Raw genomic sequence first — 25,335 nt, forward strand, 5'->3', positions numbered from 1 at the left:
AGAGGTGTGTGAATTTGGCATGTTGAGGACATTTTCCCAGATATAATGTGTTTCTAATCCCTTTGCTTCCAAGCCAGTTCAAACATAAGGATCAGGAAGTAATGGATGTAGAGCAATGGATGAAGGAAAACTTAATACTGAGTGAACAGCTAGATCATTCTCTCTCTTTGACTTATTTATATGAGGGTGTTGGCATTACAGTGATGTTGGGGGCTGATTTTATTTTATTTGGTTTGATATTTAGCTCTCCGTTCAACTAAAAGTCAGTGCTCAGTGAAGAACTATGCGTAAACATGCATTTCCTTCACTTGCTTTTTTTTTTTTTCCTTAAACACAGCACTAACCCGATGAAGCAATCCTCACATTGCAACATATTTTCCATGCTTTCACACTGCCCAGAGGAAATAACCTGTTTTTCCAGAGAAATTCTAAGCAAATTTGGATTTGAATTCATTTGGTGCCTGAAACTTTTTCAGGCCAAAGCTCAAGCAGGACATAAAGTTCAGCAAGCAGGTGACAGGCTGAAAGGGAACACGTGACTGTCTGGAATGTATGTTGTCAACATTCATAGCTGATAAGATGCAGAAAATTCAGGCACGCTTACCTCTTAATCAGGAAGAATGACTGTAACAAAATCAAGAGACCTTTGCATGAAATCCAGAACAAGTGACAAGGCAAAAATAAGGTACGTTTGTGATTTAAAATACTTTTAACAGGAAAAATTGATACTTGCCTAGCTGCAGATGCTACACTGAGGTACTTGTAAGTGGAAGAATACAATTTTCTTTCAGTGTTTTTTGGTTTTTTGGTTTTTTTTTTTTCTCTCTGCTGTAAAGCAAAATCATTAAGACATAATATGTTGTGGAACGTCTTAAGAGAGTACAGAGTACTTTCCCCCAGTTCGCTAAATAAGCCTGAAATAAGTCTTGCAACCTCTGTTTTGAGCTGGATTAAATATGGATATGGGATTCTGTAATTGGCTGTACACAGTATATGTATAAATATACACATATATACATGTGTATGTATATACACCATAATGTGAGAAAGTCTGATGCATTTGCTATTCTTTATAATCAGATAACTCATTTTCTGGGAAATAAAAGTGCCCCTAGGGATTTCATATTTTAATCTCAAGAGAACCCCCTTAGTCAATTATGACAGAGGCTATCAGACACAGAGAAATGTCCTGTACTGAGTGCATCTCAAATGATTTCTATCCAAGAAAGAGCTGCTCTCACCAATGTTATCATAGCATAAAAACTTGTACAATTGGCATAGAATAAGCATGTTTGATGTACAGAGAAAGTTGAGTTCTTTTCAGGTGCTGTCTCATGGCATGGTTCACTTTTAGAAAAGTTCTTTTACCTTGTTCCATTTTCTGCCAATTTTAGTTACTCTAGCATCTTTAGAAGACTTGTAGTACTAACTTTTTAAAAACCTTTCACATTTTTCTTGTCATAGAACTTGATATATTTATTACTGTCCAGTACTCAAAGAAGGCTGGTAGTCTAGGTTTGTATCCTTCTCTGCTTGTCACTTGGAAGATCCAAAAAAGACATGCACTGGTCAGAAGGATCGAGAATATTTGAAATAGTAAAACTCCTTGCAGAAACTCCTTTATCTACGATTTCCAGTTTGAAGGGTGGATAGATGGCTAAGTATGATAGATCCCTTTAAGAACTGCTTTTCAGAGCATTATGCAGTTTGAGACTTCGAATTCTTTGCATATACTGTTAGTGTGATGGGCAACTTTGGTCCTGGCTCCATGTTCTTGCACTTTGTCTTAAATGTCTTAAATGAATGTATTTGGCTGTAGGAACTGAAAGAAAAAAAAAAAAGTGGAGCAAAATAAATATTCTGAGATGATCACAAAAAATCCTAGGGGACAGCAGCATTTTGGTGTTAACAGGCATTGCCCAATACATTGTGTTTGTATATAGAACAGTTTTACAGTTTAAGACCAAAGCCGCTTTTAATAGAGGGACATATCAAGAAACTGAAGTTTGTTGGGAAAGGTTAGAGTGTAGTCATAAGTACTGTGCAGAGGCACTAGAGGACCCCACAGTAACAGGGAGTATTTTTAAAGATCCCTTCTTTGCCAGAATGTTGCTTTGCATATGCATTAATCTCCGTATTGCAAGTTTGAAAAGTTGCCATTCCACGAGGTTTCAGCAAAAGCAGACAAAAATCTTAAAAAGGGTATCATCATCTTTAGTTAAGATGGAAAACTGCCTTCCTGGCACTATTTATGGAATAATCAGATTATCCACTGACTCGTCCTTGAATTTCTCCTTTTTTATAATGTCTTTTGTGAGGACAGGCCACTAATTCAAAGAGCATAACTTATTTTTAGGTTTAGTCAGGGCCTGAAATAAACTGAGAAGGCTGAGTAGTGTTACGATAAACAGGGAGTAAAACAGAGACAGGAAATAGGGGGTCTTTGTAATGAATTCCAGCCACTCTTGAAGCAGAAAGCCAGGGAAAGCATTACTTGAAAATAGTTTCACAGTGACAGCTTAATAATTTTAGGTTGTTATTCAGCGCTAAAAGTGAATAGTTTCTGCAGATTTATACTGTTCTTGAAAGATCCCTTTTTAAAGACCGTTTAGCAAGTTATATTTTTAGTATTTTTAGATTTACATTGTTCTGGTTGCTAACCAGATCTGCTGTTTAAAAAAACAGATGTTTGGGGGAGAGTCTGAAGTTTATACAGTTGTGCATTATATATACATCTATGAGAAGTGTTTGGGATAAGACTGTGGGACAGAGGCAGTAGATTTAACTTGAAATGTGTACACACGTTCAAGAATTTAGAAGTAGATGGGTTTAAAGGGGAAGAAGTCACAGCTATATCCTGTAGAACAAAGCAGCGCGCTTGCTTCCAAAAGTTTCTTTTAGCCCTGGGAACGTGACTGCTGAGATGGGCCCAAAGCATGGATGGTGAGATTGATATTTACAAGCACTTCACGTGGCTAAAGCGGGTAAGTGATTTGCTGTTCTTTGATTTGTCTTTGTAAATGCATGTTACCAATCTAAGTCAGAATTCTCAGCTTTGCGGAAGGAAACGCACGGAGTGCCTCAGACCTGAAATAATGTAAGTTCCTTTGTGAGAAAGGAATTAGGGACTTTTCTTCAAGCAGGAGGAGGAAGCTTGATGGGGGGGAGGCTGTGCAGGGGGACGATCAGCTGTCTATGTCTTTAAAAACAAAACTCTAGAATCAGTCTGTGAACAAACGGCAATAGGCTCTAGTAAGCGCTCGTGCTTTCCTGAGGTTGTAATATAGCAAAGCATAGCATACATTGGAGTGTATGGCGAAAAATTAGAATACATTGTTTATCACATTGTGGTTTAAAATTAAGGAACATTTGCACTGGTTCTTCACTTAATTTTTCACTGCTGTAACTGCCTGAGATCTTTTAGTGTGCTTTTGTTTTGAATAAAAATGGTGGTATTTTTTTTTCCTGCTCACAGTTCTCTGATTAAATTATGCTTTTTTAAAAGGCAGTGCTATTATCCTCATTCTTGTGATGAATGTGAATTTGAACATGAATTAACTGCGTAATAGAAGGAGATTAAATTTTGTTTTCCTGCAAAATTAAAAAAAAAAAAAAGTCTGATCATCTTGGAAAAATCATCTAGTCTTTGCTTCTAAGTTTCTTAGGTTCTAACTATTTACTTTTCAGTTTTTATGATTTTTAAAATAGGATGTGAATAGTTCCTTCATAGTAAACTGTTCTATTAAATTGCAATATTGATTTAACTGTATATCATGTGAGCAGTACATCTTGCCATTATACTTATAAAAAATCTATTTTAACTGTGTACTTTTGTTATAAATTCCATGCACGCTATTTATGTTAGTGCTTCTGCATGGCCCTTGATTAAAAACACATGCATACATATGTGCACACTATTTTTAACTGGCTGCGTAAACATAAAATGTAGGTGAATATCTGTGCTAAATGTGAACAGGAACTTTAACTTGGGTAGCTTCTTTGAATGTAAAATATTTGTGATATTTGAGTCTTTAACAAAAGCTTGGGAATGTTGAAGTTCAGTTTACTTACAAAATATTTAGATCTCTTCCTCAAAACTCCTTGTGTTTCTGGAGTATGGATGGGGAGGGGATTAAATGGGGAATTGAGTGGGTGAGTGAAGGAGAAGAGACAACAGGAAGTAGCAGTTGGGAACATTACACTATTAGTTTAATCTGTGTTTTGTATAGTTAAAACTAGATAACTCTTTAGTGGTTTTTGAGATCACATTACTTTGTTATTTAAATGATGTTTTAAATATGATATATCTGCCACCTCTGCTTCCCTATTAATATCCAAAAGATAGATTTGCTGACAAAAGGCTGAGGTGTGCTATTATCAAACTGAGTTGCATTCTCTGTGCACTGAGAATGATAAAACAGTGAGAAAGAAGTAGCTTCAGAGAAGAATGTGTCATGGTGTCATGCAGAAATGTTCACAGATTTGGGAGGAACTAACAACAGAGGGTACCTTTTCGGAAAAGACATTGTGTTCAAATATAGTACAAACTGTTTTGCATAACTAAATGATTGCACTTAATTCTTTTTATGTAAGATAGATAAAGGAGAATATCGGTATTGGTTCTTTTCCTTGCAGGCGCTGTTAGGGGTTGAATATATATGGGGTGCAGGAGAACTGAAAACAATCTTTCGTAGTTCCCAGGAGAACTTTGAGCACTGTGATACAAAGTTTATTTGATAAGTGATCTTGTAAAAAAATAAAAAAAAATCAAGGTTATTTATTTGATTTCCATATTCCAGAATCCTAGCATCTCATGTCTGGCACTGTGGTAGCATTAAGGATCCAAGGCCTTGTGATTAAATACCGTTGCTTTGTGCTCCAGACTAATGAATGGCGCTTAACAGAGAGTAATTGCAAAAGACTCTCATAAACTCTGGTGAAATATGCTAGAACTGGCTCCAATTTCATCATTAAGAGAAGTCACTTCAGAAACCAGGATCAGTTTTGATGTTGCAGTCAATCTGTCATGCCATATTTGCATGGTGTTTTTTGGCTTGGACTGTATTAGGGCAGCAAACAGTTGTTAAATAAATAATGGTGAATCCAGGCAGGGGAAAATAAGGAATAAAACTACAATTTTCAGATGCATAGAACAAAGGATGTGGTTTTAATCAGTAATCTTGTAACACAATATGTACAGAAGCACCATGCAGCAACGGGAGAGACAAGGCAATATTTAGGTCAAATCTGAATAAAGTGTTGCCACGCTTCAAGTCTTTCCATTAGGCTTTCTTGATGTTAAAATGATCTGTGAAAAGTGGTTTGCCAAGAATAGGCTGTACATATGTGCAGTGTCGGTACAAAAATAAAAGAGCAGAGAGAGCAAAAAAAAGAGAAAATACATATGAATCACAGATTTCCTTTGTTTACTGCTTTTTTGTATTTTAATTTTTCTATCTTTTAACAGTAAATGTGTATATATATTATTGCCTGCAGTAGTAGTAAAATTTCTCACTTTCTCTGTTGACAATATTTTGCCTAATACCAAAGGCATAACTCTATGATGAGCACAGCTATGTTCACTTTATGGCATATGATACCGTGGTCGTAACGTCAGAACTATCTGATCTGTTTATTCTGGCCTAGATCTGAACGGTACCTGCCGTAGCAACATGATACCACACTGGTTTCATTTGTTAGTGATTCAGATGTTCAAAGACATCTCGTTAGTGAGGCATAAAGCCTAGTTAAGTAGGTGATGGGAAATAACAAAAGAAGCATGTCTTGAAGTTGTCTCTTTCTAGAAGGATATGGAAAATTTTTTGTATGTATATAGGGCACTTATATCATTGCAGCTAAGACAGCAGCATCATTCTCATAAGGTAGTTGGTTGGCAGTTTGTGGGAAGCATTTTGTAGGTAGTTGATGTTATTTTACAAGATCTAAGCATAAATCTGCTGCTGTTAAGTTTCTGTTGGAATCCAAAGTGCCTAAAACTCTTCTCTTCCCTGCCTCCCAAATGGTAAGTTTGTTGTCTTTAGCGTGGGTTTGCTTTGGTTCTCCCAAAGGATTTGGGTTAAAGGTTTCTCATGCAGTTTCCTTTTTGGCCCTGTTGCTTTCTTATCCTGCTATCTGACCTTAACTGGGAGCACACTATTCTGAATAAAAATGACATAGCCCAAATTTTGTGCATAGGCATATAGGTATAATTAAAAAACATTACTATGTTTCATTACAGAACTAAATGATGTAATGGGTCTCTAATTAAATTGTAAATTAACTGAGCTATTTGAACTGCAGCGGATGGAGTGTAGCAAAATGGAGAATCTCTTGTCCAAAAAACACTGAAGTGCTAAGGCTTTTCATTTTGAAAGAAATGCCTTCATGTGAAATCAAAACACCTGATAACTCTTGCAGCTTACTTTGGACTTACCTTTTGAAGTCTTCACACAGCTGAGCCGATGGTTGACCTGAGAAAGATATATATTAGTGGTTCTGACTACTATACATAATCTCTACTAGCAAAAGGTGACGCGGTTGAACTCACGCTGTATCACTTAAGCTGATGATATTGAGGATGAACGTCATGACTTGCATATGGACATCTTCCTTTAAGTACTAGCATTAGGAGTTCTCCTGATAAAAGTGTAAATGTTTGGTGAAAATTCTTTGATTTTAAGGACTGTATAAATTTACCTACCTTTGTACTGTGTGCTCTTAGCTGTTTTAGCTTGACTTTCACTTTCCTTTAATCAAAAAGGAGCAGGAGAAAACAGAAAATCCAGTTGTTACTTCTGCTTTCAGGTGAAAGGCAAAATCCAGAAATCCCATTCCAGCCATCTCTCCCTCCTCAAGTACACTGAGTGAATGTACATAGATTCACATGGGCATATATCTCAGGTATCAAAAGAATAAATTAAGTTTATATTAACAGATAGGTGCCAAAATCAAAGTGTTTCCTTTGTTGGTTACTCACTCTTTGTGTTTTCTGACTCAATATTACAACAGCAAAAACTGTAACACAGCATCAGTTTTGCTGACCCAAAACAGTGGAGGGGGGGAGTTGGGAAGTCCATATTCTTCTAAATATTATCAACTCCAAATAGACTGAAAAATGTCTGTAGTCTACATTTTTCCTGCAGTCTTTGTGCTCTTAGTAGTTTGTGGAAAACTGGCTGGTTGAACTGTGCTGGCTACACTCCTTGTTCTCAGCTTCTAAACTGCAACAGCAGACAATTTATCAAGTTTGTCCCTAATCTTTCCTACTAATGCAAGCACTCCAGTTGCCGTAAGCATCTGATTCAATTATCAGTGGAACTGAAGTTGATTCGTGTGACTGAATAAGAGGAAAGGATGGTTTTGCCATTATCTGTTTTCTGTGAGGCAAGTGACTTATTGAAAAAGCTTACAAATCACCAGTCTAGCTGACTGCCAAGTTTCTTTTCTCAACTTCTTTTTCTTCTATAACCCAATATGAGACCCAGACATTAGTGAAAAATAATTGTAACAGCTGGCTGATCAACTTCAGAAGTTTTAAAATTAGCTGTGTTGGAAATTCTTGGAGATTAAACTTAACACATGAGGAGAACATAAATTGGCCTCTGTTCAATTCCATTATCTTGGAAGTGTGCTTCCTTTAAGGGACTCCTACAGTCTGTCATGATTCAACAAGTTTGTTTCAGAAACTTCAGACTAGAACATCTGTACAGAAACTCTAAACAGTGGTGGTTGTTCATTTCTGACAGTATGCTGCATCCTGTTAAAATAACACGGAAAAAATAATAAAACTATGGAAGAAACCATAAAATTCCTCACTTGCTGGACTCTGAGCTCCTATCTGAGAAGGCTATTGAAAATTAAGCTAACTAGTTGATCAGATGTCCTGCCTTTCTTGCCATACTCTTGCTGTATTTATTGCTGCTTATCTTTATTTTGACCTGAAGCTGTTGAATCATGATCTATATTCTGATTTAATTTATTTATGGTATCATAATCATAATGTTTGAGCCTTTTTCTTGGAATAGGATTCTGTAGTTCCTGGATCATGTAAATGATACTTAAATGCTCAATTTTCCAGCACATATCAGTGTTATGTCCAAGTTAGAGGTAAAAGAGCATTTTCAAGATAGACCTGGAAACTTCAGATGAATAAGAAGTTGAAGTAGGTGTTGACATGCAAAAATTTCTTTTTTTTTTTTTTTTCCAAAAGTGGAAGAAATGGTTGGTTTTGAATTGTTCAAGGAAATATTTTGTATTTGTATCTGATGCAGTCGGAGCACTAAAGTATACCCAGGTTCTTTATGGAGAGTGTAGTATAGGTGCTTCAAGAAACTGCTTTGCAGTTTCTGTCTTAACAGAGCACGTAGGCTGTATACTTGACTTCTTGTTTGCAGCACTGCAGCAGTTGTAACTGTTCCAATCACCTTCACTGAACATATATTTCCTTCTATTTCTTCATCACGTTATCAGAAAGTTTATTGTGTATTATGCTACCCATTCTTTCATTGCAAGAAATACATTTAACACATTTAGCTATAAATTGTGAAGCTCAAGTAATGGTTTTTAATTTTCTGCTTTTTCTGGAGTAACATCTTTGTAGAAAATCTTGGTGATTCAACCTTTCGATCATGTGATTACATAAGTTTAGTGTGTGTTTGTGATTTCCTACCCTGATTTGCTGTCTAGTCTTGACTTCAGTGTTGTGTCCTATATTTGGGTCCTGCCGATACGTGTGATATGTAACTATACTTAGTTTTATCTCAGTACTGTCTTTCACAACTGCTGAATGCACTCCAACCATGCACAGATGGCCTTGGTTCATGTTACATTTTTTATCTTGTCTTTATGCATGCCACAAAGACTTCCAAAGTCTCAAACAACTGTTGTGTGTCAATCAGCCACTTTTTTTTTTTAAGCAGGCCATTTTCTGTCTACTGTACTGTCCTGTACTTATCTGAGCGTTCTGTCTGACCTGTGGGCAGGGTTGGTATTTTTTTCCTTCTCCATGTTCACACTGGTGTATGATCTACTGGGTCTTACATGGGTATTGAGTATTGAAGTTCCAACATAGGATATTTCCTTGTCAGTCAGTGCTGCAGACATCATTGGGGCTGCATATTTGATAAATGTGAGTGCAGTGAAATTTTTGCTTTATTTGTTGTTGAATTAATTCTCAATCACTGATTATATAAAATGTTGAACTGTAGTTTATGCTGATGATGGATTGCTTATGTAAAAGCGTGTTGGCAATAACGCTGTGCTTGTAAAGGGAGCAGGGGAATGATTACATGATTGGTTACATTTAGCATAGGAAAACAACAAATTACAACAGCATAACAGGTGCAAAGATCTGCCTGACTCAGTGGTTTTCACTGCTGGCTTTTGTTGTTCAGAGAATCTTCTCCTGCCTAGAAGTCTGCTGTTGTACCCTAGGTGCTTGAAGTTGTGTCTTCCCCTATCATGGTGTATGGGTCAGAGACATGCTGGGGAAGGCTGTGGGCTGTCTGTTGGGAAAAGCTTGTAATGAGATGGAGAGGAGTGTTCGGCTGTAATGGAAACCTAGCTGCCAAGGGTAAAGATTTCTGGTCTAAAGGACTTCGCTCTTCACATAGTTTAAAGCAAAATCGCTGGCAGTGTGATTGAGGATTTATAGCCGTGGTCGAAGGATTGCCTACACAGACATACAGAAATAAATCGTGCTTACTTACAAGGATTCCTTCTTTTTGTTATAGTACTACAAAAGTTATTTAAGTCTGCAAGACCATGCAGCTTAATACATAGGACCTAAGTTAAATTGATGGTGTTTGATTACCTGTGAAGACTGGTACCTGTTTTCATTTCCAGAGATTTTAGAAGCAGACAAAACAAGAATTGCAAATAATCATCTGTTCCAAGGCAGAATAACGAATCAGATTATTTCTTCAGATATGTCTCAGTCCTGTTTGTTGATGTATATATTTGATTAAAATACTTTCAAAAATATCAGAGACGAAGGTTATCATAGCTTAACTACTAAAGATGCTAAACTTATACATAGTTCAGTATTTCATAGATTGAAAAGTGTGTTTTGGCATTTGATTGGTAACTACTCCTTGCTTTGCGTAAATTAGTGCTATGTTTATTTTCATGGTCTCTTTTACAGTTAGGCCTCTAAACCTCAGCTGAGATCAGGAGACTATGGAAAAAAAATAGGTAAACTTGTTTGGTTGGAAAAGAACAGAGTTCACACAGATGACAATCCTCCCGCTGCTGCTGTACATGCAACTGTAATTGAGTAGCGTGCTGCAAACTAGCGCAGATACAGGCAACACTGTAGCTGGATTCTTATGTTAGCTGAAAAGCTGATGTAGCCAAAACATGCTTTATTTCGAGGCAGAAAAGCATTGCCTGCAATAGGGAAATGAACCATTATGGGGTAATATTACAACTGGGTACTTTAAGCAAGCAGTTCCAGTCCTGCAATTACATAAAGCTTCCAGATGCATGATGAACCATGGAACTATGAACTCTTCCAAAGTTTGTTTTGTTTTGCTTTGTTGTTTTTTTTGTTGTTGTTGTTTAAAAATCTGCAGATATGTCTTTGTCTTGTAAGAATTTATTTTATTATTATTATTGGGGTGTTTGTCTCTGGTGTATTAAAATCTATAGAAAATGAGATATAATTTTTAGGAATAGGACAAGCTTTAGGGGGTCTCGCTCTTCAGAGATGTTTAGAAATATGTAAGTAATTATGTAATCAGAATAGTTCCTGATGGGAATTTAGTGATTGAAATAATTTGTTAGTTATCAGAAAAGAATTTGTACTTTTCTTTCAGTAAATTTCTAGGAATAGGGTGATACATATGGCAGGTATTTATAAAGAAATATCAAAATTCCTTGACTTTGGCAAAATACTGTTGAGTCCAAATAGTGTAAACAGTGTTTTGTTTTTATGTTGGTAAGCTGGCATCTTCTAAAAAAACCCCAGTAATTTGCTGGAAAATAACAAAATTATTCCTATACAATTACTGAGTGCTGGAAAAGAGTAAGTATTCAAAATCCAGCTAAAAAATGCACATTCAAAAGGCTTAACGTGTACAAAGTAAAGATTTGGTATGTAGACAAACTTTTTGCTGTGTTTTGCATTATGAAAACTATATCAATTTTTATGAACTACTGCTTGAAATTTTAATATTAACTGCAAAAATTCGTACTGCCCTTTTCTCTCTAGTCACAGGTGAATCATCATTCATCTACTAATAATGAAACCTATCAAGAAAGATTGGCACGATTAGAAGGCGATAAAGAGTCTCTCATACTGCAGGTATGTTTTAAAGAAAACATTGTCTATGTAGTTGACATTCAGTGAATAGAAGCTGAGTGATAGCGTATTTTCTGTGGTACAAATGTTAACATGTCAGCAAATGTAAGTGATATTTAGTCAGGAGTTAATTTATTATTTGTTTAATTAATGTAGTTTGTCTCATGGTGAGGTAACTGAGTGGAGGAGAAGGGAGTAGCAGCAATAAGAAGAATGACTAAGAAAGTTGACAGTTACTAATTTTTTTTTCCATGGTCTTAATGCTGCTGTAGTGGATTTTATACTAGGTTTGCTGGGTTATGTTAGTTACCTTTTAGATTCTGCAGGCCACTTTTTTTTTTTTTTTTTTTTTTTTTTTTGAGTTGCAAGACTGAAATTCTTCAAGGGAGAGAAAAATTAAACATATTGTATACCATCAAGTTCCTAGACAACACGTCCTCCCTTACTTTCTTCTCTATAAAAGTCCTTAAAATTCAATTAAGAAAAGTGTGCCACATCAGTGTTATCATTCCTCTGGGTAGCTTGTCTCTTCATGCTACCATTTATGAGGATGGATAGGTTGTAATATGAGAAGCTATTCAGCATCTTGAGAAAAGGAATTCAAAAGCAAAACAACACACCCCATATGGATGTTGGTTTGGTCATCACTGGAGGATTTGTAAATCTCAGGAATAAAAATCAGAAATTGAATGTTTTTGATAAATCACAGGTGGACAGAAGTGATGTTTTTCATACTTGTATGTTGTATACTCTGCATCATCAAAAAGATTAGGAGACAGTGAAAACAGAGAATTAAAAAAATGACAATAAAAATGCAAACTTCTTCCAAGTTTCCCATTTCTCAGTTTACCAAGCCAACCTGCTTTCAAATAGATTTCTGTTCCACGTATGTTTTCTTTCTGGGAAAAATGCATATTGTACAAATAATGATTTTTTTTTGCTTGAATATCCTCACTGTTATGGAATTGCACTGCATGATTTTAAAACTGAAGCTGGATGTTCTTTAAATGGTTTTGCATATTTATTCACTGCACACTTGTGAAAGGACATCATAAGAGTATGTGTGTATGTGTATGCACACATTAAAAAAGAAACAACTTGAATTAACTGGGTAAGTGTTCTCCTTTCTGTTGTTAGTTTCTGTGAATATATTTTATCTTTTATGTTCTTTTCACACTTGCACTGTTTACAGAAGTTTGCAGAATTCTCACAGTTGTTAAATAAACAAAAAATTATTTGTAAGACACACTCTTGAAGCTTAGTTACAATTACATGAAATCTGCCATTATGAAGTAAAAATTCAACAAAACAAATCCTGGGTGAAAAATAAGTTTTTCTAGTTAGAACTTAAATGTTTGTATTTTCTTAATTCCTGTTTTTTTTTTTCTAGTACGGGAGACATCATTGCAACTAATATTTATTAGATTACCTTTTGTGGATCAAGTTGTAGTTGAGTGAAGCACATTGATTCTATTTTGAACAAACAACTTTTCACACAGTACACTCATTTCTCACACTTGCACGCATACACATAATTGAAGCAACATTGACCAAACCCAGCTGTTCATTCAGTAGCATAGGGTTCAATTAAAGTATCTGTGGCCTTGACCCTGAAGGGGTCCTTTGTACCCTGTGTCATCACATGTACATATACACATTTTGGTTGTAGTTCAAGCCACGCAGCCAGCTGTTTATGGTCATTCTGCACTGGTGGACTTCTCATGGTGTTCAAATTCTCTGGCAGTTGAACATGAATAACAAAAATAAGAGGATGCAAAGGTACAGAATTGGGCTAGGTTCTGAGCTATCTGGTTCTTATTGTTTATGTTTTTTCTGTTAGTTTGTTTTTCCTACAAATATCTTGTTTCTAAGATATTTTAAACCTTTATACCATTTTAAATTTGGCCAATTGTTCAGAATCACCATGGTTGAAAAATTCCTCCAAGATCATCCAGTCCAACTGTCTGCCTACCACCAATATTTCCCACTAAAGCACGTCCCTCGGTACAAGGTTTAAATATTTCTTGAACACAATATACCCCGTTATAGATATTCAAAGAAAACATATTACCTATGGTCAGATAATCAGGTCTTCTGTATGTGCTGCACTGCTAAGGCAAGATGGACTTGCTAGTGCAACGTACACTGACTGAGGTTGTACTCCGTGTGCTGCTTACTGATTCCCAGAAGAGTCTGGCAGGTGTGATCTTAAATGGAGGGGAAAATATGAGCTTAAAGTAGCTAATGTATCTCAGCCTAGCATTGGAATATCCAACAGAATGTTTCTAAAGCTAAGCTTTTACAAAATGGCTTTGCAGGTCACATTTAATACACACAACTTTTCTTGCAGGTTACAATACTGGGTGGAACTTTACTTCAGTCCCTCTGTCAAGCTTGTTTTCTTTCTCTGGAAACTGCATTAGATTGAAGGAGGGGCTTGAGTTTGCTTCTTCTTGCTTTCTGACCTCTCAGGGTTTTCTGTGTTCCATTACCCTTGTAATGCGAGCAAAATTTAAAAAAGTTGGTAAGCAACAAACTTTCTTGTGGAGTTACTTTCTCCCCGCCAGCTCAGATGTGTCTTAGTGCCCTTCTTGGCAAGAGTGGCAAAATATCATGATCTCCCTCCACCTGCTCCTTCCTGTCTTCTCTTGTTCTGTATCCATCTGTGCTCTTCTCTAGGACCAGCTGATTTTAAAGACATCAAAATAAAACACTCTACTTTTCTGCATTCCTCTCCCAGCTAGCATTGTCATTGTGCTTAGGTAAAAAACGAAAATAGGTAAAAACAAAAATGGATAGTTATTGATTTTAAGCAGAGGTACTCCAGAGTTGGATGTGAGAGCATAGGTAAATTTTCGTTAAAACATTTTAGAGTATACAAACCTGATATTAATTTCTTTTTTTGATTGAGGTAACATTTTCTAGTGTAATCAAAGTTGTCTGTGGTGGAAACTGTTTTAATATAAATTAATAACAAAAATAATACGTGGAGTGTATGTGCTGCTTAACATAGGAATTAACATTGCTTTTTCACATCTTTCTAATGTTGTGCTGCATTTAATTTTCCTAAGTTTCACAAGCCAGTATTCCCACAGTTCTTTACCAGTATGGCTTATTGTTTCTTTTTCCTGGGATTTGTTGTCTGTATCTCACTTCTTTTGATTTCATGTTTTGGCTTGCAAAACCTGGGAATTTTTTTTTTTTTTTTAATAGAACTTTGCCTCTGCTAAAACATGCCTTTTACTTACTGCATTCTTTGTAAGTTCGACATGCTTTGTTATAGGTAAGCTATTTTTCTCTTCTTGTAAGAAGTCAATTAATCGGTTAGATTCCAAATGAGCAGTTTTATCATTTACCTGCTCAGGGAAGCAAAGTACCAATAGAACCTGAAATAGCAATGTGTGTTTCTATACCACTTAAAATATTTTCAGTGTACTATGTTCTTGTTTACTGTTTTCTGATTGTTCAGACTTGTACATGAACTGACTCAGGCTACCTGTAAGTAGTCTTCTAGCTCTTCTAGAAATGTTCTTCTATATACTCAGAAAAAGTTCATGTACAAGAAAAAAAAGAAGCCATCAAAACCAATTTAAGTGGGCAGGAGTTGAATCAAACTATTTGTACATGAGAATGGAGTGTTGTTTATTTCAATAGAGCAAGTTATGAAAGTGTATGAAACAACTGAGGACTTTAAAAGGGAATTCATTGTAAAAATGTGCATTTGAATGTTCACTTTACAAGGTAATTCAAACTTATTTACTGTCAGTTCAGTATCATTGTGTTTCTCTTCTCTTATTACAGGTGAGCGTTCTTACAGACCAGGTAGAAGCTCAAGGAGAGAAAATACGGGACTTAGAAATCTGTCTTGAGGGACATCAGTTGAAACTGAATGCTACAGAAGAAATGCTTCAACAGGTAAAGAGCTAGATTGGAAAGGTTTTTGCATAATCTCCTTTGAGAAAGATGAGAACATACATTCTCTGTTTGCCTGCATGTGGGAGTGCCTTTGGTAGCAAGAGAAAACAGAAAAAGAATTGCCTCTTTTTATTGTGTTCTTGCTACTTTGCAAACTACTTTTTTGCAATAAATATTTCTTTGTTTTCCTGTTGCAGAAATGTTTTATTGGCTGGTTGCATAATGCCGTATGTGGCAGCATGTAAAATGAAACTATTGTGTATTGTTTGTACTGTGCTGACGAACTAAATTTGGATGTGGTTGAGTAACTGGTTAGACAGGTTATGAGTACCTACTGTATGTAGCAGTTACAGAATTAAGTTGTCTTACTTAAATAGTTTCAGTTTTTCTATATCTTTAAAGCTGAACAATTAGTGCATTGAAATGAATTATTGTATCAAAGTTGGTTCTTTAATGATTTTTGCTTTATTTAGGAGTGTTTATTTTTGAAAAATCAAAAAGTATATGAAGATACTTTTCATTATTTCAATCAATAATTTCAAGCTACGTGGTTTAATTCGTTGCTGTTGTTTCATGGTATATATTGAGGAGAATGAATGAATAATAAGTGTCTTACATTTCATGTTACTGCGGAGCTGACAAGTCTGTGGACATGAAAGAACTTTCCATGTGCAGTCTTGGGTCTCTATCAAGACAAGTTACTACATATGCAGATAATCTGCTGGTAATACAGCACATGGATATTGAAAATAAATTTTAAACTATAAAAAGCCTTTAAAATCTAGAGCAGGAATGTGCAGGATGTAGTGTTCCATCTGGTAAATGTGTATCCTAAACCTCTTGCAGTTAAAGCTCTTCACCAAAAGAAAACAAAATTGGTCTCACACAACTGTTGCAACCCAAAATGCTTACAACTGAGAAAAGTTTTATGCTTTACTTAAAGGAGGGAGGGGACATTTTAGAAAATATAACCAGCAGATATGTTTAATTTAGATATCTGAAGTGAAATTCAAAGAACAGTAACAAATTATGGAAATGTTTTCAAACTTCAGGAAGATGGAGTGTAGAAAGTTCCTGTTTTAATCTAAATGAGATCTTGTTAGCCAAAGGTTTCCAGTGTTCTGTACAAAAGCCCGTGGTAGTTAGCAAATAAATGAAAGATATTAATGTTGATGTTACGTTTTTCCAGTTTAAAAAAAGAAAAAAAGAAAAAAAGGCTTCTTTCTGGTCTTTCAAGGGCAATCAAACTGTATTTATTTTTACAGTAAACTAACTTGTTTGTAATAAGAAATAATCATCCAGTCTTAACTATGGGTATAGATAGTCCTGCTTTCCAGGAAGACTTCTGTTATTCTCTTGAGGTGCATTGTAAATCTAATCTTACTTGAATCCGCTTGTTTTTTAGAATCTATTGAACTACATTGATTCTTACCTTTGTAAACTTAAGTCAACTGCTGCTTCTAAATGGGAAAATGGATGAGAATAATTGCCTTTCATTGCCATGTGTTTAATGTGTGTTTGTTTTTTTTTATATATAACTAGGCTAACTGCTGTATATAGTATAAGTAGGCACAGCATATTTACTTATTTGGGAAGCAGTATACATGAGTCCAGGATAGCCATATCTTTTGAATTTGGGAACTATAAGAAATGTTACAAAATTCTGCCCCCAAAATGCTACACTAAAGACTAATGCACTTTATTCAGATAATTTAATGAAGTTACATAACAAGATATTTGGTGGTACCAGAACAGAAGGGTGTGCAACGCTCCCCTGCAAAATAGTCTTTGCTAAATCTATGCTAGCAGAGACTTGCCCACTTTGTATGGGTGGGGTTACTGGCTAAAATCCTTCTGGCTTATGATTTATGCAGTTGTTTTGAACTCAGCTACAAAGCTATCATGGCAACTTTTCAAATGAAGCTAGAACAAACTTTATCTGAATTACGTAAAACGGTTGTTCAGCATTTAGAGTGGGCATCTTAAATGCTGAATAGCAGCAACAGAGATTGCAGGTTCTTTGGGAGAAATTGTGATTCTTCATCTCTCTAAGAGGAGGGAGCAATAGTTCTTACTGAAAGCACAGAGGAAATTAGTTGATATCATCTAGCAGTTTCCTACTAAAAAAAACAAAAAAAAAAGCTTCATCGTTCTGTTCTTTTTCTTGTCCTTGTCCATGTGCTTCTACAACTCTTCTTGTATTCACTTTCATAATTTTTCATAATTTTGACCCAGTGACTGGATAGAAAGCAAGGAGGGTTATAAAAAGAAGAGGATGTTCGGCTTTTTTTTGTTGTGTTTTTTTCTTCTGTGTTACTGAATTGAGCCAGCTCACAGAAGAAGTCAAGGTAGGCGTGGATGCTCATTTGACCTAGCTGTTTATAGAGCTGCAGCTGAAGAAAATATCACCTGTATGTTTCCCTGACTTGTAATACTACAGTATCAAACTCCACATTTTGCTTACGTAAGAATACTTGCACTACTACAGACTCTAAGAAACAACGTTTTCTGTCTTGAAGACATTTGCAATTTCTTTAAAACAAAGTAGGACTGTCTTGTGAAAGTTAATGGCAAAACTTGATACAAGTTCTTAGGTATCCTTGTATTATGCTGTAAGAAAAATGTTTCCTTGTCCTTCAGTCATACTCAAAGATAAAAGAAAACTTTCTGGAGGCTGTCTGGGAACAAGACCCCAGTTTGGTCTCTCTGGGTTACCTTCCAATTTTGCCATCAAGTCTTACCATCAAGCTTGTAAAAGATATGGAGCTGCTGTGTGAATTGTTAGCTCCCTTGCACCTTAGATAGAGAAGAATTTGTCTCTAATAATAAAAAACAATCCTATTTCTAGAATTATCTTTAAAAAAAATACTTATACTATGACAATCCATTTCTAATATATTTGTACTGTATACAAATTGTTGAACGTGATTGGAAAGCAAAAGTAAATTTTGCTCTATAAAGTAGCTTATATTGGCCCATATCAGAAAGAACCAGCCATGCGTAATGTAAATGCACCAGTGCTTTGAAATTAGTGTTGTTGCTCTTGTCAGTTGTGCTAGTTCAGTTTGAAAAGTCTGCACTTAGAGATTTCACCTCCACAGTTTATGTGCATTTGGTATAGTAATTACCACAAGTAAAAACACTCTTTGCTATTTCTGTTCTGCACTTGATTGGTTTAACAGATACTTGTTGCCATTGAAGTTCTATGTTTATTTTGCCAAAATACTGATCTGTGTGGCAGTGTCTGTCTTATATCAGACCTGCACCAAATCCTGAAGGACCGGTCAGATGGCTGCATTGCATAAACCTAATTGTCTTCCATGAAGTAAATTCTGTTGCAGAGTACAAAGGACTTGGCCTTATGGTTCTTTCTGTCTTGAACACATGGAAACTGAAATTATTAAATGCAAACAGGAGTTAATTTCAGTGCTTTCCTTCTCTCTGATGTAATTTTATGGCCAGCTTCTACCTGGGTGTACATAGCAGGTGAATGTGTGCTAGACAAAGACTTGGTGAGGCACAGTGGAGACTCTTTTTAAAAAACACTGGATTAAAGGAATGCAAGGAGGAGCTATAAAAGAGTAAAAACTTGAATTCAGTGTGTTTTAACATGAACCTATTCTGGTTTTCTATTGTCTTGTACTCGAAGAAGCAAGAATCCTATCTTTTTTGCACAGTTTAAATCTGGTATATATCTGTTTGCTTCTCAGGAACTTTGCTGGCTGGCGAGGTTCATTCCTTCAGCTTTCAATTGCCTGAGTTATCTGATCTTAAATGAATTTCAGCACTTGTTTATAACATGCAGTAACTTCTTGCCAGCTGCTGGCTTAGTGTTTCAGAGTTTGAAATGTGTTCTGTGCTGCTCTAGTTAGAAGGCTTGAGATTTTTAGAGCGTGCTCTCAAGTGCAGCTTATCTATACAGGTGAGCAATACACCATTTTGCTATTTAACAGCTACAGGCACATCTGATTGTCAGATGTACGCAAAGGACTGTTCAAACCGTCAGTGCGCTGGGAAATTCTTTCTGTTGCTTAACTATGTAATAGACAAACGATGAATTGGAGGGCTGTAATTCACTCTCGGCTACTGACTTGCACCATTTCATAGCAATTACACACGTACATTGCTGTCAGCTGTGTTTTCAGTTAGAATATCTTATTTCCACCACAGCTGACACACAGCACTCAAAAAGTACGGTCTTCTCTGGCAGTGGTTCTTGCTGAATTTTGCTTACCAGGTAGGTGGGTCTGTCTCTCTCTCTCTCTCTCTCTCTCTCTCTCTGTCGGCTGCTTTAATGAATATGAGAATTAAGACATTTTTGACTGTTGTATTTTGTATAAGTGCAAAATGGGATTTTGGGGTGCTTTTTGCCCACTTGACTAAAATCTTATTTATGATTTGTGAATCAGTGTAGCCTGATCCTTTTTTTCTGTTTTGGAGACTGCTAAATATTCTGTAATTTACTGTGCTTGCAACAGACAGCCTAGAACAGAGCAGTGCTTCTTTCTAAGTTATTTTCTATGATGTTAAATTTTATAAGCAGCTTTATGAGAAATATGTATTTCCAAGCCAACAAAATCTGAAAGTGACACATATTACATGCTTCAGTTTCACTGAGAATATTGGAGGAAAAAAAAAAAAAAAAAAAAAGGCATGATTAAATAAAAAATATACAGTGTGAATTTTAAAAATACAGTTGTTTGGAAGTAGTTTGGCATTGATCCATCTGATGTACACAGATTGCAGGTTCTGCAAAACCATCTTTGTGACTATCCTACTCTAAAACAGTTTTTTCCTTAATTTTTAAAGTTGATTTTTCAGAAAAAGAACTACAGGGAAATAAATTATACGTACAGTACTTACTAAATGAAAAACAAGTAACATGCTTATTATACATAAGGTTTCATAGTATACATTCTGTTTCTGTTCTATACGCCTGATCTTTAAGATCCTCCTAAAGCTACTACAGCCAAATTACAATTTTCCCTCTCTTACATTATCTTTTTTTTTACTTTAAAACCAATAACTTAAATTTGTATTTTCTTTTCTTTCAATTCATATTTATTCTGGATGGCTTCATGTTGCATCTTACCACTGAAATAAACTATAATTTCTCTGTAGCAAAATGGGTCACATTCTCTAATGAGTTGTTCTCTCTGAGCATCTGCTTGAAGAGGAAAATAATTGCTTCCAGATGTTCTATCCATTTCAAGAGGGGACAGTTACTTAAAATGGCACTTTCTTTCAAAGCAAAAGTTAGGCACTCTAGATGCAAGATAAATTGTCAGCTGTTTTAAATCAGTGTAAATCCACTGAAAACAAACCAGGGATAGCTAGCTATTTTGTCTATTTTAAGGCAAGAGATTTATGCCAGTTTACACGAGATGAGGATCCAATCGTCCATCTTCAGAACAAACTAAGATTTTGAGTTTAAAAAAATCAATAAATAGAAGCTGCCTTCATGCTCAGTCATCCCAGGTAGCACCTTACTGTTCACATGGAGCTGTGGAACTCAGGAGAGGACTGAGGTATTACTCTTTGTTGCACAAACAAATTTAATTTAGGAGTCTATTGAAAAACTAAGCATTAATACCAGACAGTACCTCAAAGGAGCTCTGTTGTTGAAAATGTCTAGATGGATGCTGTCTCCTTGACTTATTAAGAAATCTTCCCCTTGCATCATCAAATGCTACATCAATGTCAAAGAAAAAAAAGAGTAGTCTAAATGTTATTTCAGTTCAACAGTGAATAGAGCCTGTCAGTGAGGCTAAAGTCACTCCATCCTGCCAGTCTCTTTGATGTTTTGTCCCTATTTCCATATACAAATTCTCATTTATATCTCAGCTGTATATTAATCTCTACAAGTTTTCTGTGTTACCAGCTGCACAGAGCCCATTCCAGTCTGGGCTGGTATATTCCTCTGGAATTTGTCCAAGATAGTGGAGAAGTAGTCCTGTATTCCTGGAATCTTAAGGGGTTTTGTTTGTTTGTTTGTTTTATAATTGTGTTTGAAATCATATTAGTAGAATTTAGCTAGCTCTGGGATTTCACTAGGTGACTGATTTTTAGAACTGAATGATCTTGATTGTTACTTAACTTATTCTGTTCAAGGTCAAAAAAAAAAAAAAAAAAAAAAAGTGGGGGTGGGTTACATTTGTTTATTTTTCCACCCATACACAAATCCCATTGTCATTGTCAGCAGGAGTGGGCATGACACTGGGAATAGTGGGTGGCTTAGATAACTGGTGTTGTAATGCAGTTGCGAGTTCAGTACCATTTCTAATTTGGGCAGTATTCCCCAGCAGACTAAAACAATTTACATGTAAAGCGGATTTGGGTTCCAAGTGATCTTTAACGACATCATTTTTACAATAAGGTTTGTGGCTTCCTTGGCTCCAAAGGGTGGTATACAACATGTTACATAGCTTGGTAAAAGGAAGACATGAGAAAAGGGTGCTGGTCAAAAGGGCAGCTCCTGAACTCTCAGTAGCATTAGTACAGATCCAGAATAAGTATGCAAATTCTAAATCACTTTCCATGTAATCCAAAGTGGAATCTGCTGAAATTTGTCAGTATGCTTAATATGACCAAAACATCAATGTCAGTTATGGATTACCATCTAATTAAAAATACAAAACAAGCTAAAAATTAGTATACATGAAGAATGCTCTAAAAATGCCTTCTATTTTGTTACGTTGGCTCATGACATCAGAGGTGGATTTTGGTGGGATGATAGTAGAGGTTGTTGCTGTGTGACAGATGGCAGCAGAGGGACAGTCTGACAGAATGGTGTCTGACATGGAAGTGCAGGAGGAGCACAAGTGTGTTACTGAATTCTTCCATGAAAAAAAATTGGTACTGACTGATGTTCGTCAACACTGGCTGAATGTTTATGGAGATCAAATGGTGGATGTTGGCAAAGTAAGATGCAGTGGGTGGTGTGTCTGAGCAGCAGCAACAGTGATGTGAAGGACAAGACACATTCTGTGGCTTTGGGAGCAACCTGCCTCTATTCTGAAACCTAAGATCTTTTACAGAAGAAGTTAGGCACTTGGAAAGTTAGGTATTGAATGTTCTGTAAGACTTAAAGTTCTGAATGGATTTCTCATTTTGAAATTAGAGACCAAGAGGGGCAATTTTGGATAGTATATTCTGGTTTTGGCTTTCTTGGAAACTGAAAGTTGCAATAAAGGTGAATGTGGAACGTTTTCCAAAGACGGTGATATTGTCTCCACCAAGGGTGCCTATTTCTGCAATCTGAAAACTGAGCTCAGGACACACAAGCATGGTCAGTTGTTTTCTAGCTTATGGTGTTAGTCAGTTTAGACATTGCACTTAGGTTCTATTTATGTCACACCATTTCTCATTCAGTACTGTTCCCTCCAAAGTTAGTATTCTTGTGAAGTTACTAACTGCTATACAGTATTAACTTTTCAAGTACTGTTAGCTTGACAGCAGAAATTTTGCTTCCCACTGGTACTCGGTTTTGGTTCAGTGCTTGTGCTTCAGTACATCCTGTGCTGAATAACACGTGATAAAATGTTGTAGAACTTTGCATTATAATACTAAAACATGGCTTAGTCTGAGTGTTTTAGAAAGTAGTCAATCATTCTGTAATGTGTCATCTGAAGGTCTTTGTGGCATTATGTAGCATTGTGTTAGTTCAGCCTTAGTACTGTTTTCTGATTTTGTGTTTTGCACAGGGATTGACTCTGTGCCAGACATTGTGTTGAAGTGAGGAGGAGGACAGTGGTTTAGTGATTAACACAGGAGAACATGTAGGTGAAAATAACTGCAGTGTTTGAGAAACAGAGTTCAAACAGTTCAGAGTATATACAACAGGAGGAGAGGGAGAGAGAAATTTGCTTTCATGTGAACTAGTTGATCACTCTGAACTCTTTTAGATACTTTTTCTACTTGCAGTGTTAAGAACTTTTTGCATGGTAAAGTAGTAGTGATTGTGGCTTTTGAAGAAGAGAACCATTTTGCTTTTGTATTGAAAGTGTAAACAAAGGGGTAGAGACCTATGAGTTTGCCAGCAAATCATGCAGCATTCTGTCAGTGTTTAAATGAAAATAACTTGGGAAAATATTCTGTTTTGCTTTCAGGAGCTGCTAAGTCGAACATCACTGGAGACTCAGAAATTAGATTTAATGGCTGAAGTTTCCGACTTGAAGATTAAGCTTGTTGGCATGGAAAAGGAACAGAGTGAATACGAAGAGAAACAGAACAAAGCTGAGGTGAGCTTCTTGCTTCTTTCTTTTTCATCATTTTTTTGTCCTCTGTCTCTGGTCATACATCTGCTGATCTGGAAACAGCATGCAGTTTCCTCTCGTTCTTAGAGCCCGATCTGTACTCTTGGTCCTGTGAATTCAGTGAGGAATATGATTATGCATTTTTGGGATGTGGTTTCTTTTCCTCTCTCATTATGTTTCAGAGCTTGCTGTTTGGCTTTAATCAAGACACAAAGTCCATTCCAGCAGCATACTGTTTTTTTTTCCACTTAACTCTTTCCTTTCCACAGGCAAGGCTGTTTGAAGCCTATTGAGTCTATTTCCATGTTTTCTTGACAGAGAAGACTGTAAGTTTAGCAGTATCAGGAATGCTACAGAAAATTGTATGCAGAGGCCCTCAGTAATTTTGATGTATTCATCGTTGTTGGGAGAGACAGGCAAGGAGCAGGGTATTTTCCTCAAATAATCCCTTTCCCTTGTGTTTACATAACAAATATTTAGTGGGGCGGGGGGTGGAAATCACTTGCACTGGAAGAAATTCTAATCATTTTTCTCCTTTAGAACTGGAGAGTTCGGAATATCAACGCAGCTTTATTTTTCACTGTGTTAGCTAAGGAAGAGAATATGAAATGGGAATAAAATGAACGTCTATTTTTTTGATGGAGCACAGTTCCATTGAAACCTCTGTGTAGTGAGCAGCAGGTGGGAACTGGAGAGGTAACGGATTATGGAAGACAGTAATTCAGATGAAGTGCCATCTCCTGTAGAGAGACCACATAAGCTGGTAGGGTTACCTGGCAGGAAAGGATTAGTAGGGCTGTGCGTTGGCCAAGATTTATGCTTCGATAACTGAAAAAAGACTTTGTTCCATGTTGCCTTAAAAGAAACTGTAATACAGGCAGTATTAGAAAACAGATTGCTCTCTGTAATGTTAATAGACATTTATCAAGTATTCTTCTAAGTAATTTACCTGCAGTGACATAAGTTTGGGTGTGTTTGTTTTTTGACTTAGTTGTCCTCTGAAGTTTTGTTTAGAGATCCAAAGATTGCTTACAGAGAGCATTTTCTGGCAGTTTGCAAGCCAGAGAGGCACCAGCTGCTGTTTTTACTATCCATGGCCTTCTCATGCTCTTTCACCCATAATTATTAGTGTCCTGTGTACGGAAGGCCTGAGCAGTGTCATACTACCTGGAAATCTAAAAAGGTCTGTGCAACGTGTACTTGCTTCAGGTGGGAGCCTGTTTTCAGCTGCTATCTTTCTGAGAGGCCTTTAGCACTTCCCATTACATGTTGAATACCAGGAAGAAGCTGTTTGAATTAGTTCAGGATATCCACAGTCAGCCTAATTCCTGGAAAGCAACAAAGCTCTTCAGTGCATTTGCATTGACAGTATTTCTAAGTGCTGAGTAGGCCTGGGGCTGTGATGAAGGTGAGTCTGTGATCTGTGAAATTCTTCTGCTACTGCAGCAGGACGTGTAGCCTACTAGGATGGAAGTTTAGTTTTATTGGTCTGGAAGCTTTGTTGTATTTTTAAGTAATAGGAAATGCCCTCTTGAGATGGAAAAGAATCCTAACCTAATGGAAAAGTTGAGAATCATTGTGTTAAGTATTCTATGAATTATTGATTGCCCCGAGAAGTGATTAGATTTCTGGCCTATTGAAAGTTGCAAGCCTACATATACAAAGCAAGGAAAATTAGTCTTATAACTAAAACTGTAAGAAATAAAAAGCATTTTCAGTTTGCTTGTTGAACTCTTTTATACATTTATTTCAGATTGCCATAAGTAAATGGTAATCCAATTTTTCAAGATAAACAGGGGGTTCAACTGAATGCTTACTGGAGTTCTAGTGCTTTACTCTATCAACTTCAGCTCCCTTTACTATTAT

At 36.2% G+C, this 25,335-nt stretch overlaps 1 protein-coding gene across 11 annotated transcripts in view; it reads left to right on the top strand.

The window, feature by feature from the left end:
* Positions 1–468: 468 nt before the first annotated feature.
* The window catches only part of PPFIBP2 (PPFIA binding protein 2), a 54,769-nt gene continuing 29,902 nt past the window's right edge, over positions 469–25,335 (top strand). For 2 of the 11 annotated variants that reach the window (XM_042813351.1, XM_042813350.1), the window contains exons 1-5: positions 475–685; positions 2,892–2,984; positions 11,210–11,302; positions 15,101–15,214; positions 23,323–23,454. In XM_042813351.1, coding sequence (XP_042669285.1) covers positions 2,937–2,984; positions 11,210–11,302; positions 15,101–15,214; positions 23,323–23,454 — 387 coding nt within the window. In that variant the 5' untranslated portion in view covers positions 475–685; positions 2,892–2,936. Of the gene's footprint in view, positions 686–2,891; positions 2,985–3,066; positions 3,098–6,820; positions 6,901–11,209; positions 11,303–13,649; positions 13,824–14,512; positions 14,583–15,100; positions 15,215–23,022; positions 23,158–23,322; positions 23,455–25,335 lie in introns of those variants that run through there. The other 9 variants (XM_042813353.1, XM_042813356.1, XM_042813346.1 and 6 more) reach the window with 9 other exon arrangements.

Source organism: Centrocercus urophasianus, unplaced genomic scaffold (assembly GCF_019232065.1).
Source record: "Centrocercus urophasianus isolate 14NV4802_14NV808 unplaced genomic scaffold, USGS_Curo_1.0 seq_14, whole genome shotgun sequence".
NCBI lineage: Eukaryota > Metazoa > Chordata > Aves > Galliformes > Phasianidae > Centrocercus > Centrocercus urophasianus.